Genomic DNA, 17,778 nt, shown 5'->3' on the forward strand with positions numbered 1-17,778 from the left:
ATAACAGAGCAGCCAAAACAAGTAAATAAAAGGGTGGATGACTGCTTGATGTGGTTTAGTCTCGCCAGTTCTTTTCCATCAACCTAAGTGTAAGGCACTTGTACCTAACCATCAAGAGTGTCTGATCAAAAGCTTGACATTTGGTTCTAGAAGTAGCTGCATGTGTGCTTGTGGTTTTTTTGAGGTGGCCTGAAAACTACTGAAGGGGTTGATGGATTAGGAAGGGAGAAATCTAGGGAGGACAGGGAGGGCTAACTGTGACCTCATCCATTCTCATAAACACCATCTCTACCGCCAACTGCTCAATGACATCAGCAGTCTGGCAGGAAGTAATAAAGGCTAGTGAGGGGGGTCCCAAAATACCATTCATGTTCATATGAGGCCAGCAGGAGGGAGGCTGGAAGTAGTCTTTTGTGTAATAGCTTCATATAAAGAGAAGCCTGGGGACAGCAATAGTTACCTTCTTTCCCAACTGGAACACTAGTGAGGACAGGGTGTCCATAGAGGTGGAGCGCAATTCCGGCGTACTGTCAAGTGTCCTAACTATGGGGTGGATAATGCGTGACGCATAGTCCGTGAAGTCCAGGGACTCTGTGAGGCGCTCCAGTGTCTCCAGGGCAACCCTACACCAGACAATAAAAAAACACACAGCACAAAATGCTCCCTTAGACAGAAGCTGAGGAACAAGTGCCTAAAAAACATTAAAATGTAGCCTATGGACTCCAGGAACCATTTCGTTGAAACCTCATTAGAAATCCAGCTGTGACAACATAAAACGTCCATGCGTGGTACTAACTTGCGGGCTTGCAGGGGCACATCAGGAGCATCAAACAGTTTGACAATCGGAGGAAGTAGCAAGTGCAGGTAGTCATCTAAGTTGGCACCAAACAGCTGGATGGCATTAAGTAACTGTAAAAGAGCACAGAGCACACAGTGTTCACTTACACACACCACAACACTTAGTGGTTATATTTAACAAGCTTGTTATGGGAAAAAGGTCTTTCTTAACATCCTTGAAGAAAGTCGGGTTTATTTCGGCAAGGCACTGGCACACCAGCTACCGGTTTCTGTCCTCTTAAATAGTATCTGCAGTCATGGTTTTTTTTTCCCAGTTTCGCTTGTATTTCACTGAGATGTGCACCTGTGTTAAATACTGCAACATTTTTGGACAACTTGAAGAGTAATTCCTGAGTACTGGCCAGTGTGCCATTAATTCTGTAAAATTTATGTTGAAATTTTATCTAAACATTTGACGAGTTGGAGAAAACACTTCAGTCACGACTGCCATAAATATACAAGTCACAGCTTCATAATTAAGTACTGCTGTTGGATTGTTACTGCTTGAACTGATATTTGTAACAATCCCAACGGACATATTTGAATGAGATCCCGAAAGCTGAACTGGTGGAAAATCTGAAACTCAATATTAACGACAGAAAAAAGTCATCATATTTAACTGGACTAGCATCATGAGGTCCGCTTCAAGATAAAGGTGATGCGTGCTGCATGCAAAGGATGTACTCCAGATCCCCCCCAACATACTTTACTTCTTGCCCCCCCCCCCATGGCTAAATTGCTTATGGCGAGACAGCAGGAAGCCAAAGTGGAGGTGTGCAAGCATGCATGTGTTGGGGGGGGGGGGGGGGGGGGTGACGGGCCTGGCTGGATAGAACAGCTCATTGAAATGATGGAAGAATGTTTTTCTTTTTGTCTCTTTTGGATAGAAAGTAACCCGATTCCCATTCCAACCCCCCCACCCACCCGATTTTGACCCCGTCCTAGTCTATTAAGCTTAGACTCTAGACTTGAATTATTGACTATCCATGTAGTGGGCTGCTGGGTTATCTAATCCTGCAGACTGTGAGACAAAACAGCAAAGAGAAGGCCTGATGAATGAATGATTCAATCTCTGTGCTCAAATTATACTATAGAGTTTAAGGGAAAAGCCAACACTAGTGGCCACAGTAGATGAAATCTGAGAGTATGTGAGCTACGAGTCTATGTTTTCTTTGAATTATAAGTGAACTTCGAGGACCCGAGGCATCTCAATGGATAAAATAGGAAAACCGCAAACAGAAAACAGCACCCCATTAACTGACCTCTGAGCTCCTGTGATTCTGACAGTATGGAGCAACAGGAATACATTTATAACACCATCCTTCTGTGCAGCCAAATTAAATTATCAGCTCAAATACAAACCTGACGTGTGAACTATTCAACTTGCTCTGAACCACTGAGCCAAATAAACTGCTGCTGCCCATACAGGTCGCCTGTAGTAGTCCGCAGCCATTGTTCATGGATGAGATCAGCACACTGTTTGGCTCTTGATGGCGTAAATTCATCAATACGTGTAAACAGAACTCATTACTGGAGCTATGTTTAAATCTTGAGGGGACACAATGTGGTCTGTTTACAATTCAAACAGTCTTCCCATGTGATTTTCTAGTGTATTCTGATGTTAATTTTTAGGAAAATATGGGTAAATTCAAGAAAGGCCAAAGTTTCTGCGAGTTGGCTTTAGGATTTTTTTAAAGCCATATATACTTTTACCTTGAACTCCCAATAGGACCTGGATTTAAGTATCAAAGAGTCTAGACCCACTTGGACACTCACTTGGCTAAATATCTTGCTGAAGTGCAGCCAACAGTTTGGCAGCAAATCTGTTCAAATTATTCCATTATGTGCAGTATAATCTTTTTTTTATGATTATTCACACTAGGCGAGTAATGCAAAACAAATCAAAATGTATCAAATTAGTCCTGTTAGCTCTTCAAACCTTCAGTCTTAAATAGATATCGCACCATATAAAAGTTATTCACTTTTTCCCCCTGACTTGTGGGGATTCGGACACAGAGTCTGGTTGACTTAATAAAAAGGAGAAACTGAAAAGCAGAAAAAGTGACAGTGGACTGAGTCAGTGCAGAGAGGGAAACTGCTGTCAACCTGGCAGTAAAATGTAAAATATGGGTTACAACATGTCACTAGAGCTTCTGATTACAAAGAAAGGTCTCATCTGTTTCTTCAACGGCTGCAAAGGAATGCAAGCAATCAGAAACATAAGTATAACCTTTGGTGGAAAACACAATTCGCAACATGTAAAATGTATTTCTTAAAAAAATACATCAGTATTATTGAAACAAAGAAAAGAAACACATTTTAGAGGGTTTTTTTATCCTTGCGCGTACTTTTATCACTATAAAACCTGAATGTCCAAGTAGAAACTGCATGAACCTGAAGTCAATCCCAGAAAACATATGAGAAAAGAACTTTGTGTCATCGGCTCAATTATATTTCAAAAGAGAGTTATAGTTGTGGCAGGAAAGGAAGTAATGGAAACTGTTGTGCACCTGGGGGCCTTGAAAATATGTAGTCTGCAGGTGATAATTATTTCAAAGTTATGCATACTGACACTCTGGTAAGTGGATAGCTTGAGATGGGGCAGTTTTTAATAAAATGAGCTCAGTGGGCAAAAATGGATTGCATGTCGACTAAAAATTCACTAAGACAGCTACTAGTAATAATAATGACAACGATCAGCAAATTCAGCATCAGTACTTCCCTGATTAAAAACCAGTGCGATGCACTCACCTTCATGGTAACACTACGACCAGTACTATTGTCATGCATGAAGACGCGCAGCATGTGTGGGATAAGCTGAGGCAGGTAAAGCTTGAATTCTCCTCCCAGTGCCACCACAATCTGCTCGATCAGAAGGATGATGGTATTCTGCATGGGGTTGTTCGGTGTCCAGTACTCCTACACACACAGTAGGACAAGATGTTAGTAGAAAGTGACCCAAGTTTATTCACACAATTATTGATGTGTTTAAATAAATGTAATCATTCGCATGAGTTTAAAATGGTGTGACCACCATACTAAGCAACATATTTGTGGGTCAGGGTATGTAAAACTTGCTCAGGCTCCTTTATTGTGCGAGAAGCCTATTTAAAACTGATATTACGATATGAAGACACTTTCCAGTCGACCACACAGTCGTAGCTCTATGTCGCTGTGCTGGTAAAGCGGAGCTTATAGAAAATAACAACCAAAGTTAAGGTGAAAGACTTAAAGTCACGCAATACATCCATCAGCCAGTCAATGGAGTTCAGCTGTGATATCTGGCAGATCTGGTGTTTTGGTCTTGAGCAGCCCCCAACTTCCTGCTCTCTGCGCCTGTGGCAGCTGACTACAGAGCAAGGGAGAGTACATCCTGAATGGCTATTCCAGTCCCCTCATCTGGATGCAGAGGCTGAGTTGGAGCGAAAATGAATAGATTCTTTGTCTCACCTGCCATTTATTAACTCATGGGGACTCAGGGAGCAGTGTCCCAGCTCTCTTGATTCCGTTGCTCTGAAGGGTTACCGTTATTTCAGAGGGTTTTTTTTGGTATTGTGTACTACACCGACATAAGAAATCTTGTGATGTTCCTGTCTTGTTATACGATCATGTGTTAAACAACTATTTGTGGTACAGTACTGGCGCTACAGACTTAATAGCTCCATATAATGTGATCTGTGTAAATTTCCAAGTGGATATCCCTTTGCTCTGTAGAAGAACTTGCACAGGACTGGAAAAGGTAAAACCGGGACCGTGCTGTTGATATAAACAGAGTAAAAACTTTGCAATCCTTCTAAAATCCCCCATAAGCTGCAAACTCTAAACATTTTTATTTCCATGCCACACCACACGCGAGTTGGACTGTTGTGTGGTTTGGGAACAGACTTCATCTAAGAGCTCAGGACGCATTCCTCCTAATGAGGAAGGAGGCATTCACAACACCGCACAGGACGACACAAGACAACAAGCTTGCAGCTGTTTGCCTGACGCACAGGAAAATAAAAGGCTGAGTGATTGGTATTTAAGGCTCTACGAGACGGCGGAATAGTGACAATTACTCACTCTGATGAGCGTGAAGATGTCGTCCATATAGGGCCGGATGTGGATCTTAACAAAGCACACCACCATTCCCATCTGCTGGAAAAGGAACTGCGCACCAAAAGGTGATAAACAACAGGGTAAGACGTGAGAATAACCACCACGATGAGCTCAATAAGGCAACAAATCAACCGAATGCCTCTTGTGCTGCATTGAGTCCTACCTCTCGGATACTGGCATCACACACCCGAATTACATTTAGGAATGTGGGCATGACCTGGGGCAGAAACTGGACACACTTCAGACCCAGAGACTTAAAGATAAAGGTCACAGCCTGGACCACCATTGTGTGATGGTTGGACAGGGAGGGGTCTCTCAGGATGCGCATTAAAGTGACAATGGCCACGGCTGGATAAAACTCATCCAGGGGAAGGTTGCCCATGTTCACTAGCATCTCACTCGTGCTGTAGTCCGCTGCCAGGAAAGAGAGAGATTCAAATTAGGTTCAGAATTAGATTCAAATTAAGTCTTACAGTGTATTATAGTGTCTAAAAAAGAGGTTAGCAACCTTTGGCGTGTTAGCTAGAGTGGCATGATGACATCATGACAACAACTACAACTCTCCCAGAAGCATTTGATGTCACCTGTTAAGTCAAACCCAGGCTTACCTTGCAGTTCAACTATTTCAACTGCAACCATTTCAAAAATGAGTTCAGGACCTCCGACTGGACCAAAGACTAATGTTCAAACAAGTTAATGACCTTAAACGTACATCCAAGACAACACAGAGGACAACTCTGAATGTCCTTGAGTGACCTAGCCAGCACAGTGACTTGAACCCAATCCACCATCTCTGGAGAGACATCAAACTGTCTGCCCACCCACAGTTCCCATCTGTCTTGCCAGAGCTTGAGAGGATGTGTAGAAAAGAATGGCAGAAAATCATGAAAACCAAGCCAACCAAACCAACCTAAGCTATTTTGCCTCATCCACAAGCAGATTGGAAGCATGTTACTGCCAAAATTTCTTTTTTATTGTTTATAAGGCAACAACAGAATAAATTCTCTAGTCTGAAACCCTTCTAAATACTTTTCAAATTAATAGAAAATTCAAATGGGCAAAGGCCGATCCCTGGTTTAGAAGAAAATGGTTATCCGATAAGCCAAGCTGAACTTCCCTGTACTAAAATCAACGCTATATAATGGATGCTATATCCTGATAAAATCTTGCCATTAAACAAAAATCAAATAATAAGCTTTTTGTTTAACATCAATTAAAATCCCTCTTTAAACAGGAAGTAAACACAGAGTTGAATGAAACTTCAGTCCATTTGGCCAAATGTGATGAGAAAACTTCCAAGTGTTGAAGTGGAATAACCCATTTCCCTCAGCAGCTTCATCAGAACAATCTTGTGGCTGAGGACTCATAAGTCAGGAGGTTATGCTGTCGTGGCACTAAAGTCACTTCATCAGGCAATCATTTTTCAGTGTGTAAGTTTAAGTAAAACAACACAGATTTATGGCAACCCCCCCCCCCCCACACACACACACAACCTAAATCAACACTCCTTCCTCGATAATAAATACAGTTGAAAAATGCTTCTGGTGCTGTCAAAGAGCAGTAAAATGCTGAAGGATTTACTATTGGCTCCTTTACGTTGGCTGCATGTCAGTTCTGGTGTTATGGCCCTGTGTTAATCAAGTATGTATTGTATTGTATTCGTGTGCTTATATTATTAAGGTACAGCACAGCCAATGCATTTAATGTCTCCAGCCTGGACCCTTTTGTAAACTAACGGCATAGCTGCCACCACTATAAACAACTAAACATTTATTTTGAGAAAAATCGATATACTGGAGAAAAGAAGGACATAGTGGAAGCAGGTCTATTCTAATGTTACAGGATGATCAACAACCAAGATGTTCTTTTTGTGAAATCTTGATTGAATCTTTTGGAGCTGTTCTTGTGGATAAAGGATCTTTTTAACATGAGCAGAATAAATTAGCAAGTAAAATACATATTATTCTTCTATAAGGCAGCTGAGAATTTAGCTGCATGGTATTTAGCGTTTCATTAGCCTTTAGGAGCACACGTTCTACGTTCTACACGTAGATGTTTGAACTGCAGATGTAACAGAGTGGCAGGCGAAAGCAGGTCACTAAGCCCATGGTTAAAATTCCTGTAATTAACCTGTCTAGCTTGACGATTTGTGATAAAACGCATATGTACTTTTATTGCTAAAGCCCAGGAATGAGTGTCCTGGAGCACCCAAACGTGGCAGGATCACAGCACACATTTAGGACTCAGATAGGTTAAATAAAAAGGTACACACCACAACTTATAATAAATGAATAAACTAATATTAATAACCAGTTTTATGACCCTGCAGTCTCTAATGACGAGACTGCTAAATGAGGAGTCAGCGACCTCTGATATAACGGAGCATGCTGTCAGATTTTGCCAGTGCCCCAGACGCTGACGCTGACAATCTGCTAGCAGATGTAGAGACTCCAATTCTGGTCACACTTGATTTATCCAGAGAACAAAATGGCAAAATTATTAGAATAATGCCCAGGGTCATAACTTGAGACAATCTGAAAGCGTAGACCTGCATTCCTTAAAGACATAGGAAAAAAGACAGATATCTCTGCTAAATTATGAACATTTTTACATTATATATTGGCATGAAAGGAGTTCTTATATTTAAATACAGTCTACATAGAATCATTGCTTGTACATAACAGCCATTTTTAGGAAGAACTATAATCAGCTCTCTAAAAAGTGAAGTCATTGGAAATTGACTTGTTTTATTTTGTGTGGACATTTAGAGACATTTTATTTATTTAACTGCGGCAGCTATAGTGGCATATGAAAAGAAAGATGCTCATTCCAAATTTTGTTATCCTGTAGTAAAAAACCCAAGTGAGAAATGATCTGAAGTTTTAAAAAAAAAAAGAAAAAGGGTTCAAGTTGCTGCTCACTCTTCAAATGCACTTGGCAGACCTCTAAAAAAAATCATTCCGTCGATCAGCGACATAGAAAACTGCCAGACTGTAAAGAACACTCATAAGTGGTTTACCTCAAACTGAATATGACCACTTTTACTGAGCCAAATTCAGCAATTCCAGTAATTTATGGAATAGAATTCTTGGACTGATTGGATGGCTGCCCTGAAAGACAAGCTATTGGATGCAATATCCAGCTAATGTGAATATATCTTTAATAAATAAGTTTACAATCTCTCTGACACCCATAAGTAGCTGGTATGTATAATTAAATTTTGTTAAGCTCAGTAAGGCATGAAATTGTATTTCATATTATTATTATTATTATTTATATAGGTGATTTCGCATCACTCTATTATTCATGAGTACAAAGAAGTGGATGGACCTCCATTTTCAGCTGGAGATATATCAATATAAATGTCAATGGCAACACTTAACATGTCAGATGCCTTTTCTAAATGCCACTTATGGACATTTTCTAAAATGTAAACTGCCACCTTAGAGACTTCGCGACCTTTGAAAGCAGGTGACCTTTGTTTGTTATATCAAGTTAACTCGCAACTCCTCTTCAAAACTTGCACTAAATTCGCGGCCGATTGGTGCCACAAACTGTACGTGAACCTTTTTGCTGGGTGGGATTACATCCATCGTCTCCTCAGCTCCGTGTTAATGGCTAATAAACAAAACATATTTGAGCTGTTAAATGTAAATTTGGAAATGACCCAAAAACTATCAAGTAATGAAAATTGCTGGAAATTATTGCTGGATTTATGGAAATTATTACCTCATCATAGAGTTAGGGTTATAGTAGCAGTCATAATAGTAGCAACAAAACACAGAAATTCCCATCTTCCAGGCATATATGATAATCCTCAAAATAAATAATAAGAAGAAATAGAAGGAGATGGTGAAGAAGAGCCCCACTAATTACCGCCACAATAAGATCCAGAAACCTTAAACTAAAAGGACATGTATTAGATCTTAGTCCATAAAAGCTTTAAATAAATATCCCCAAACCTTGAATGGTACTAAGGATTCCCAGGCTTACCTGAGTCCTGGCTGGACTTCGACTCAGAGAGACTGACGGCAGAGGCGTCCCGTGACTGGTCGATCATCCCGATGTTCACCTTGTGCTTGTAGGGGTCCAGCGCGCCCAGGAGACCCAGAACACGTATAGCCTGTTTGTGATGAACCGCACGAACCCTTTCACATAATCGTGACAGAATGGAACAACTAACTGATGTCATACAATGGAGGAAGCGTCGAAGCGCAGAAGTCATTCTAAAGACCTGGCAAACAAAATCCAAAATACTGCTCTTCAAACCTTCTAAATTAGCAATTTACAGCATATGTGTGATGAAGAAGACAATATAAATGTTATTGCAGAAGAAGACTGCTATAGCATTGACCCAACTGTTGCTAGACAATGTTCATATCTATGTTTGTGTACAATTAAGAGAAAATCGAAGAAAAGTTGTTATGAGACATGAATCATTATTAATCCTTGTTTGTATCCAGAGCAAATAATCCTGTGTCTCCCCACAGCTCTCGGACTGCTTTGATGCCTCATTTCACTTTATTTTTCCTGTGGCTTGTGCAGATTCTTGACTATTTGCGTTTGAGTTCTTCTGCTCAAATGCATCATGTGTGTTTTGATTTCATGGTCATGCCTGCTGGAGATGACATACTGTACTCGTAGATTCAGAAATAATCGGGGAATTATTCACACGCGGCTCAGACTTTAAAGTCAATGAACCGTGAGCGTCTGAACCAGAGCCCCTTAAGTGAAATATTAAAGTAAAAAGCAGGAGGTTCTACTTAGAAACACTCTTAAGTAAAGCTCGCAAGTTGTAAAGATTGATATTTAACTACAGTACTACCAAGTGCATAGTACTAATACTTTATCTCTCTGACTTAATGCGAAAAAAATGAGGAATAAGTTCACTACTTCTGGTAACATTTATGGTCACATATTGAGTCACTACCTGAAAGACTCATTTATTGAAAATGCTACAAGAAAAAATGTGGTTATGAGGCTCTTAAGGGTCAAATGGAAACGCCCTTTATTTTACCTCTCTCCTGATGCCCTGGTTCTGTTCTGTCTTCAGGAAGTTGAGCAGCACCTCCAGAAGGGAGGGGTACTTGCGGTAAGGCTCCACCACATAACCTGTGCTGGCCACTTGCTGGCCCAACGTCCACAGCGCCACCTGGTGGAGTGACAGTGGTAAATGATCTTTGGTCATTTTGCAGCGTATGTTTGTTTCAATCGTTTCCTTAGTAACCAGCTTTGAAATTAAGTGTACTTTAAATCTACATGACTAGCTAATTAAACATTCCACTCAAAATGCTCTGCTTATTCCTGCTGTCAATCTAAACCTATCCACATTCCCTTTTAATTAGCAGTTGTTTCATACCTTGGAATCATCTCACTGTGTGTAATCTGATGACACACAATCCTGATTAAACTGAGAATACTACAAGCCCAACAGACACAAGATGCCTTCTTAATGACAGTGACTGTTTCCAGTAATATTGAGACATGTTTACTAGAACAGACATCTATTTACAAAAGTAGAATACATTTCTGAACTTGTAGCCATGCTGGAAAGAAACGAGCAAAGAAATTAAGAGCATATGAAGTCATTCTTCCTTACTTGTCGTTTGGCCAGTGATGACGAGTCTTGCAGCATGTCCATGATGATTGGAAAAAGCTCATCCATCCACTTTCTCATTTCCAAGCCGCTCACCTGGCATTGTTTACACAGGATAACCAATTAGATATGAGGAAACCCTATGAGCTACACAGTCAACTTAAGACTAGAACCTTCTGTATGATGCCCCAGCTACAGTAATACTGTCAACAACAAACTAAAAAAACAAATACCTGAGCCAACTCTCCAATAGTTGCCAAGACGCTTATGACCACTCCAGGATTCGGGTCTGGGTCTTTCAGTTTGAGGATTAGAGCCTATAATTATGCACAGATATAACAGGATCATTCCAGATATTGATTACAATGTATAATAATGTATAAAAATCTCCAAACACATATCTGTGTACTCTATCGGATTATGATTGTGTTATTTTTCTTGACAATAATCGCCACATTGATCACAGATCCCAGACTTGTACCTTGAGGATGGGCTCCATATATGGCCGTATGAGACGAGGGGCGTTGGAGACCAGGTGACCAAGCATTCGAGCGCTCTGCTCCTTGTTCCTGCCGACACCGCTGTGCTCCAGCTCCGTTAAGATCTAAAACAGCCAAAACAAATTTTCCTAATTCTGGAATTAATCTTAAAAGAAGACAATTCATCGTGCACCAAATTATATTGTAGCGTACCACTGTAAAATCATTTAGTGTTATGAAAGAGTCACGCAGTTGCTAAACCTCTCATTTTGCTGCCCTCTGTCGGTAAACAAGGGTTATTGGATTTTTTTCCCAAGGTATATACATTTTTACTGAAAAATACCCACAAAGGCAGAATTATTAGCACAGCCTTCACTTAAAGAAAACTGGTAAATACCAATAACATTTCAACCACAACAAACTGCTGCAGCGTTTTTACCTGAATGAGCATCTTTCGCAGGAAGGGCATAACATAGGCAGGGTTCATGCTGCTGAGTCGTCCGATTGTGCAGATGGCCAACTCTCTGATCTCGAAAACCTCATCATTCAGTGCGACAAATAGTGCCTGTAGGTTCTCGGCCTGGGCCAGGTGAGCATCAAAACGCTCATCAAGTGAGGCCAGCACACAGTACCGGATGTCTGGATCTGCAGGAGTGGAGAGGTTTTCACTTGTGTGACTATTAGGGATGTCAAATGACTCAAATGTTGGAAACAGCAGCTTACAGGACAGCTAGGTTACACAGATATTACAGGTCCTAACAGTGTATTCTGTAACAAAGATTACAATGAAAGCAAGGGTTTGTTACTTTTGGTCCTAAAGCACAATGTCATCAAGAAAATTCCTGTTTTTACCTGGGTCAGTGATGCCAACCACGAGCAGCTTGCTGAGCACATCTGCGACAACCTGCACAGCAGTCTGACTGACAACATGGCCGCTGATCAGGTGAATGGAAGGAGTGAGCAGGCGCGAGCAGGTTCGAGCTGCCTCCATCCTTATTTCCTTATGCTCGCTGTTCAAGAAGTGATCAGCACAGTGGCGCACAAACTGGGTGAGGGAATGTCCTGGTTTAAAAAAGGAAAACAGATTTGAATGCATACAACAAAAATACAAATAAAAAACTGCTTCTTCCGTATCCATTTAGCTTGAGTCAAACAGTGAAAGCAGAATAAGTGATGCAGACATATTTCAAAAGGTTTCTTACCTTCAAATTCAAAGCTGCCCAGTGTTCGCAGGGCCAGCGTGATGCTGCCCACATCGCTGGCCTCTGGGATGTTTGTGAGGCTCGGGGAGGCCAGTTGGTGAGCCAGGCCTTTGGGCATCCCGGGATGACGCAAGGGCTTGTGCATCAAAACTAAGGAAAGCATCTTGAGTAGACCGTCCTGGATGTCCTTCTTCAACTGGGGGATTTGACGGCTCAGGTCGTGCAGGACTGCCGTCAGTGCAGGACTGGATGAAGAGGAGAAATTGTGTCACTTCTTAATGATGACAAAGAAAACAGCCTCAAAAATTTCTACAAGGCTGAATCCTTATTGTGCACCTGAGGCCAACAGCCAGCATGGGTTCCAGGAGTTCCTTGATGTCTGGTTGGATGCTAGGACCCATGGCTCTGGAAAGCATGCTGATACAAGTAAAGACGGTGGCGTCCACCTGCATGGTCTTCTGTCGCCTGCACACAGAAAATTAGAGCTATCGCATCTCATTCTAAAAACAACTGTCTTTAAACATTATAGTCAAGAATGTGGTTGTTCCAGGACAGGATTGATTTTCTAAGGACATATTATTCAATGTTAAAAGGATTTCTTTGCAGCATAAAACAACTTTACACATTAAATAGCCTCTGCAGACCTGTGCCTGTAGATATGTGTCTACTTTCAACTATTTTGAAACTTTTAGAGGAGAACGTGTTTTGAGTCACTGACTTGTGAGCAAAGTCTTTGGGCGGCAGGGCAGCCTTGATGATCTCAAGAACCTTTGAAAGATATGGCTGGATTTCTGCTCTCACAGCCACCACCAACAGCCCCAGGGCCTGGAACGCTGCTGTCCGCTCCTTCTCCTTCTTCAAACAGCCCAGCAGGTAGCCCATAGTGTCTGACAGATACTGGTCTGCAATAGGAATTACAGTTAGTTCAAAAATCACTTGTTTACAATCAAATAAACAGAAGTTAGAATTGCTCGTGTTCTAAGCCCCGCCCCCTCGGACAAACCATTGGTCATTTTGCAGGATGCCACAAAGAATATACAGAAATCTATTTCTCATAGAAGCCTTCAGAAGGTTTTTCAATATGCTGTGGACGGATGTATTCGGAGTTTTAGAGGCGATACAGGAAGTAACAAGACAAAGTTGGACATCTAAGTTTATCCATCGCAGTCCAAGATAGAGAGGCCGCCTCCACCTTGTTATTTCAACAATAATAAACAACAATAAAGACCAGAACAGTTCATGCTCAGTAGGTAAGATAGCAGTTATTTATGGTCATTTACAACAAGACAACTGATACATAATTGCAATCAGCAAATGTAACAGCCTGACTTTTTTGTTATACATGAGCAGACTGTGTGGGCTTCCAATGATTTTCTATGGACTAATAGGAGCAGGATGTCCATGTTATAGTGGCGATACGAGGAGTGGGATTGGGGGGCCATGTGATTAGGAGTTTTTGTGAAGCCTTCAACATCAAACAAGTCCTACCTGTAAAGATATGAGGCTGGAAGGCAGCCAAACGTGGAAGCAGGTTGAGAATGGTCATCTGGATCAGAGGGTTTTTACTGGTCCGGTATTTCAGCACCCACCGACACACCTAGCAAACATTACCCTTATGTAGATTATGTGATCTTCGTGCTTAATCTCAAGAAACACATCTCAGTAATTACAGGAGAGGACACCATGATACAGCCCACATGTCAACTGGGGTGTGTACGGTGTGGATAATAATAGCATAACAGTAACATAAAGATGGAGGACATGTTGCGCTCCATGATGAGAAGCTTGATATGACAGCTAAAGCAGAATAATCACTAAAACCTACCTGGTCAAACCGCTCTTCCATCAGCTCACGACAGTATCGACTTTCTACCAGAGAGGTCTTGGCAGGCGCCGGTGCAGCCCCGAAGGTGAGGAAGCCTTGAGGAGTGCTGTAGCCCAGCAGGCCCAGGAGGGCGTTAGACTGCTGTGGCTGCAACGACTGAAAGCTTGTGAAAGGTGTGATGTGGCGAGGCTTGGTCCCAAATCCCATCATCTCCTTGCAGTATCTATCATGGACCAGTTGCTGCTGTGTGATTTCCTCCATTTCCTCACGCATGCGCTGTCACAGAGGTGAGACAAACATGAATCATCCACCAGGGGGCGCCAGTAGAATAGCCCAGCGAATTCACCCTCACCTCTCCTTCCATGCTGCTGATGCGAACCAGCTCGTTCAGGATGAGGAGAGCACCGTGGACCCGATCATCACGATTCATTCCTTTTTCCTTGGCCAGAGTCTCGTCGAAGCCTTTCTCGGCCTCCTCAAACGTTTGCTAATCAAGAAAAGACAAAAATACGATCCATCATTTTGCCAAGGCTTCAGATAGATGTACACTTCCAGGATAGCTGCCTTGCCTTGTACCACTGTGGCTTTTGCATTTCTTTGGTCTCTCTCTGAGTGGTAAGGATGAGACAGGCTCGCAGTGCAGACACAGCCCCTTCTCGGATGGCCTGCTTAGGGTCCCATACTGCGTAAAAGATGTTGTCAAAGAACGGCTGAACTTGCTGAAAGAAGAAAGTTGGGGCACTCACAGCCAACTCCCTCAACACCAGCACCTGAAAAACAAAGTGAATCATCCAATCCATGATTATTAACAACATAGAGTATGACATTATCTACCTCAAACTCTTATATAACTTATTCTCGCATTCTAAAGATTAATGTTCTGTGGCGTACACATTTATTAGCAGTCTTTTTACAGTTTCCAAAAGCATTTCTCTCTGGAAAATGCTTTTCTGTCATTACCATCAGCAGGAATGTGTATTGTACCTCTGAAAAATACACACTAGATGAGAAAACAGTGAAAGCCAGAGAAAATCGACGATGAAATTGATGAAAATGCAGTTAACATCTACAATAGATCTTTTCTAGCTGGTGTGCTCTATCCCCTCACTTTATTTTGATTTTGCAAACCGCAGTCACCTCACAGCAGGAACGTTTCTTTAGCTTTCCATGCAGAATTCACAATAATCGCTGCTTCAAAGACATTTACATTACGGTAGAGCCAAGGTGAGAAACTGTAACTATGAGTAAATGGTGGGTGCACCCTGCAATAAACCTTTTTACAGTGTAAAGTAAAAAATAGAACATAATTTCAGGTACAGAAAAAAAACAGGCATTTAAAGGTAAACAACATGTATACAAATGCACAGCTATACTTGACATTTCTTCACAGACAAATTAATGGGACAATTCCTTTGTGTAATTCTTCAAATCAGCATACAGCAAACAGAAATTCAGAAATGTTGGCAATTTCAAACAATCATAACCAGCACCAAGGAACCAGTTGGGTTAACATTCACTCTGACCTTATCAGCAGTTCATATTTCAATAACAAACATTACAGCTGTACAGCAATCTCTGAGGGTGACTTACTGCAGCATGGCGTCTGCCTTCATTTCTGTCTGCGCCCAGCCACTCCAGGGCCCTTTTCACTTCAAACTCCACATACTCAGCAGTGAAGGTGTCCCCTGCCATCGAGAGGTGGCCCATGGCTTTAGACCCCATCTCCATAACCACAGGGTCGCTGGATGGGAGAAGGTTGCGCAGGTAGTTGGCAAAGCGGCTAATCCTGGTAGCATTGCCTCCCTCGACTCCGATCAAACTCACTGCAAAACAGTGAGCATGCTGCTTTACTCATGCACGGCGTTTGCTTTTACATGATATATCAAGGTCAACATCATTTCTTTTTAATTTGTCTTATTTGGGTACACCTTACCAATGGCGAGAATCCCTCCTTTCTTTTCATTCACATCAGAGCTGGATACCAGCTCAAATATGTGGTGGTTTAACTCATCGTAGAATGTTGTGGCTTCATCTTGGCTTAACTGATGACAAAGGAATCAGCATTAAATCTGAAATCAAATTTAATAGCTACAAAACACCAAACCCATTAGGTGACATTCAGTGCAGTATGTACTGTACAAGCGAGTGTGTTTATGTAGCCACTTCTGAGCCTGTTTAAACAGCTGATAACACAAAGGCATCAATACAGAAAATGTAAATTGGACGGACATCTCCGTAGCATCACCCAAGTTGGGTTACCTCTCTGAGCTCTGTGGTCACATAGTGCTGCAGATCCTTAGCGGATTTTGCTCTGTTGTCTTCATTCCGGCTCTTCAATCCACTGACAAACTGCTGCAGCACAGTGGCTGTGCCTGACATAATAACCATTTGGACAGCCGGATCTGGGGGGATGGGGAATAAAATTGAAAGTCATTATTACCTAAAAATCACTATTAATGCAGAAATCAAATGGCTTGTTCTGGCAGGCTTGCAAAAGTCAATACTGTTTTTTGCTTCTGGAATCTTTGGTTAGCTATCGTGTGGAGTTGGCTACTGACTAAACAGCAACAGAGGTGAATTCCACTTCGGTGGAAATACACTTTCATATCTTTAAATGAAAAGTACACAAGTGAGACCTCCATGCATACATCCTGAATCAACTTGAAACAAATAATTTCCCCAGGCTGGTTTTGTTTAGCTAACATTAGCTAATGCTAATTTTAACCATGCCAGTGTAATAACTCGTTAGTTATCAAACTAGTAAAGTCGCTTGATGTTTCTTACGTGACTGCAATAATCCTTCGGTCACCTAAATCACACTCGTCTCCGGTAGAATATGTCACATTTTACGATTGCCGGGCTAGGACGGTCCAAAGTTAGCTAGCTAGAGTATTGCTGTTTAGCAAAGGTGTCTCCAGCAGGGAACAACTACAAACCTCGAAAGAGTTAAGGTTGCGTCGATCTGCGCATACATATCTTCCAAACAAATAGCAGCACGCCAAAAGACGCTCTTTCGCGTTAACATATTTTTTATGGAGTATGTATGAATTGTGTTCTAAAAGCATAGTCAAATGTGATTTTTTTTTCAATCATTTTATTTTATTTTTATTCATGCATAAATGCGACGCAGTCTTCAAATTTGAGGCGGTCCACCTGGAGGGACATGGCTTTATGGAAATAATAACATTAGGGAAAATAATGTCTTAGACATAAATGGCATTATATGTTGACATTTGCTTTGTAAAACTGTCTATCAGCCGGATTACTAAACAGGTAGTGATATTAATAACTCTTTAAGTGAGGAAAACTGGCGAGATTTAGTTACTTAATAGACAGTCGTAGACGCTTTGGTTTAATGCGTCTTTGCTTAAAAGTCAGATATAAAATACATAATTTGTGTGTCGTACATGATTTGTGCGTCGTACCATGAATCACAGCAAACCTTTTCAAATGAGCAGTCTTTTCCATTAGGTATTCAAATACATTTATTGCATTATATTGTCTAAAATGCAATATAAAGGTTCCATGTTGGTCTTCTTCAAGCGAATCTCAATAGTCCATGAAATCAAAATTTCTATGCCACATCCCTTTATTCAGTTCTCCACCAATATGTCACTTTCTGTATTTCTCTCACCAATTTAATCTGAAATCCATCGACAAATGACCATTTTCCACCTCATGGTGGAGACATTGTCCAAGTAAACAACCAAATGAGAGCTGAAAGAACCTCAAAGTTGACAT

At 41.4% G+C, this 17,778-nt stretch overlaps 1 protein-coding gene across 3 annotated transcripts in view; it reads right to left on the minus strand.

Moving 5' to 3' along the window:
• Nucleotides 1-16,982, minus strand: part of mtor (mechanistic target of rapamycin kinase) — a 62,126-nt gene extending 45,144 nt beyond the window's left edge. For 2 of the 3 annotated variants that reach the window (XR_008951644.1, XM_057040279.1), the window contains exons 1-23: nt 16,822-16,982; nt 16,297-16,439; nt 15,971-16,079; nt 15,628-15,860; nt 14,607-14,807; nt 14,390-14,524; nt 14,038-14,313; nt 13,701-13,809; nt 12,931-13,114; nt 12,549-12,677; nt 12,213-12,457; nt 11,863-12,072; nt 11,450-11,655; nt 11,013-11,135; nt 10,765-10,848; nt 10,535-10,627; nt 9,953-10,087; nt 8,929-9,058; nt 5,099-5,349; nt 4,900-4,986; nt 3,589-3,756; nt 797-909; nt 461-623 (exon numbers count right to left, since the gene is read on the minus strand). Coding sequence is in view for 2 of the 3 variants with exons in the window: in XM_057040279.1 (XP_056896259.1) it covers nt 461-623; nt 797-909; nt 3,589-3,756; nt 4,900-4,986; nt 5,099-5,349; nt 8,929-9,058; nt 9,953-10,087; nt 10,535-10,627; nt 10,765-10,848; nt 11,013-11,135; nt 11,450-11,655; nt 11,863-12,072; nt 12,213-12,457; nt 12,549-12,677; nt 12,931-13,114; nt 13,701-13,809; nt 14,038-14,313; nt 14,390-14,524; nt 14,607-14,807; nt 15,628-15,860; nt 15,971-16,079; nt 16,297-16,425 (3,513 nt within the window). In the remaining variant the exon portion in view is untranslated. The remainder of the gene's footprint in view (nt 1-460; nt 624-796; nt 910-3,588; nt 3,757-4,899; nt 4,987-5,098; nt 5,350-8,928; nt 9,059-9,952; nt 10,088-10,534; nt 10,628-10,764; nt 10,849-11,012; nt 11,136-11,449; nt 11,656-11,862; nt 12,073-12,212; nt 12,458-12,548; nt 12,678-12,930; nt 13,115-13,700; nt 13,810-14,037; nt 14,314-14,389; nt 14,525-14,606; nt 14,808-15,627; nt 15,861-15,970; nt 16,080-16,296; nt 16,440-16,821) is intronic. The other variant, XM_057040280.1, reaches the window with a different exon arrangement.
• Between the last annotated feature and the right edge of the window lie 796 nt (nt 16,983-17,778).

Source organism: Takifugu flavidus, chromosome 8 (assembly GCF_003711565.1).
Source record: "Takifugu flavidus isolate HTHZ2018 chromosome 8, ASM371156v2, whole genome shotgun sequence".
NCBI classification, from domain to species: Eukaryota; Metazoa; Chordata; class Actinopteri; order Tetraodontiformes; family Tetraodontidae; genus Takifugu; species Takifugu flavidus.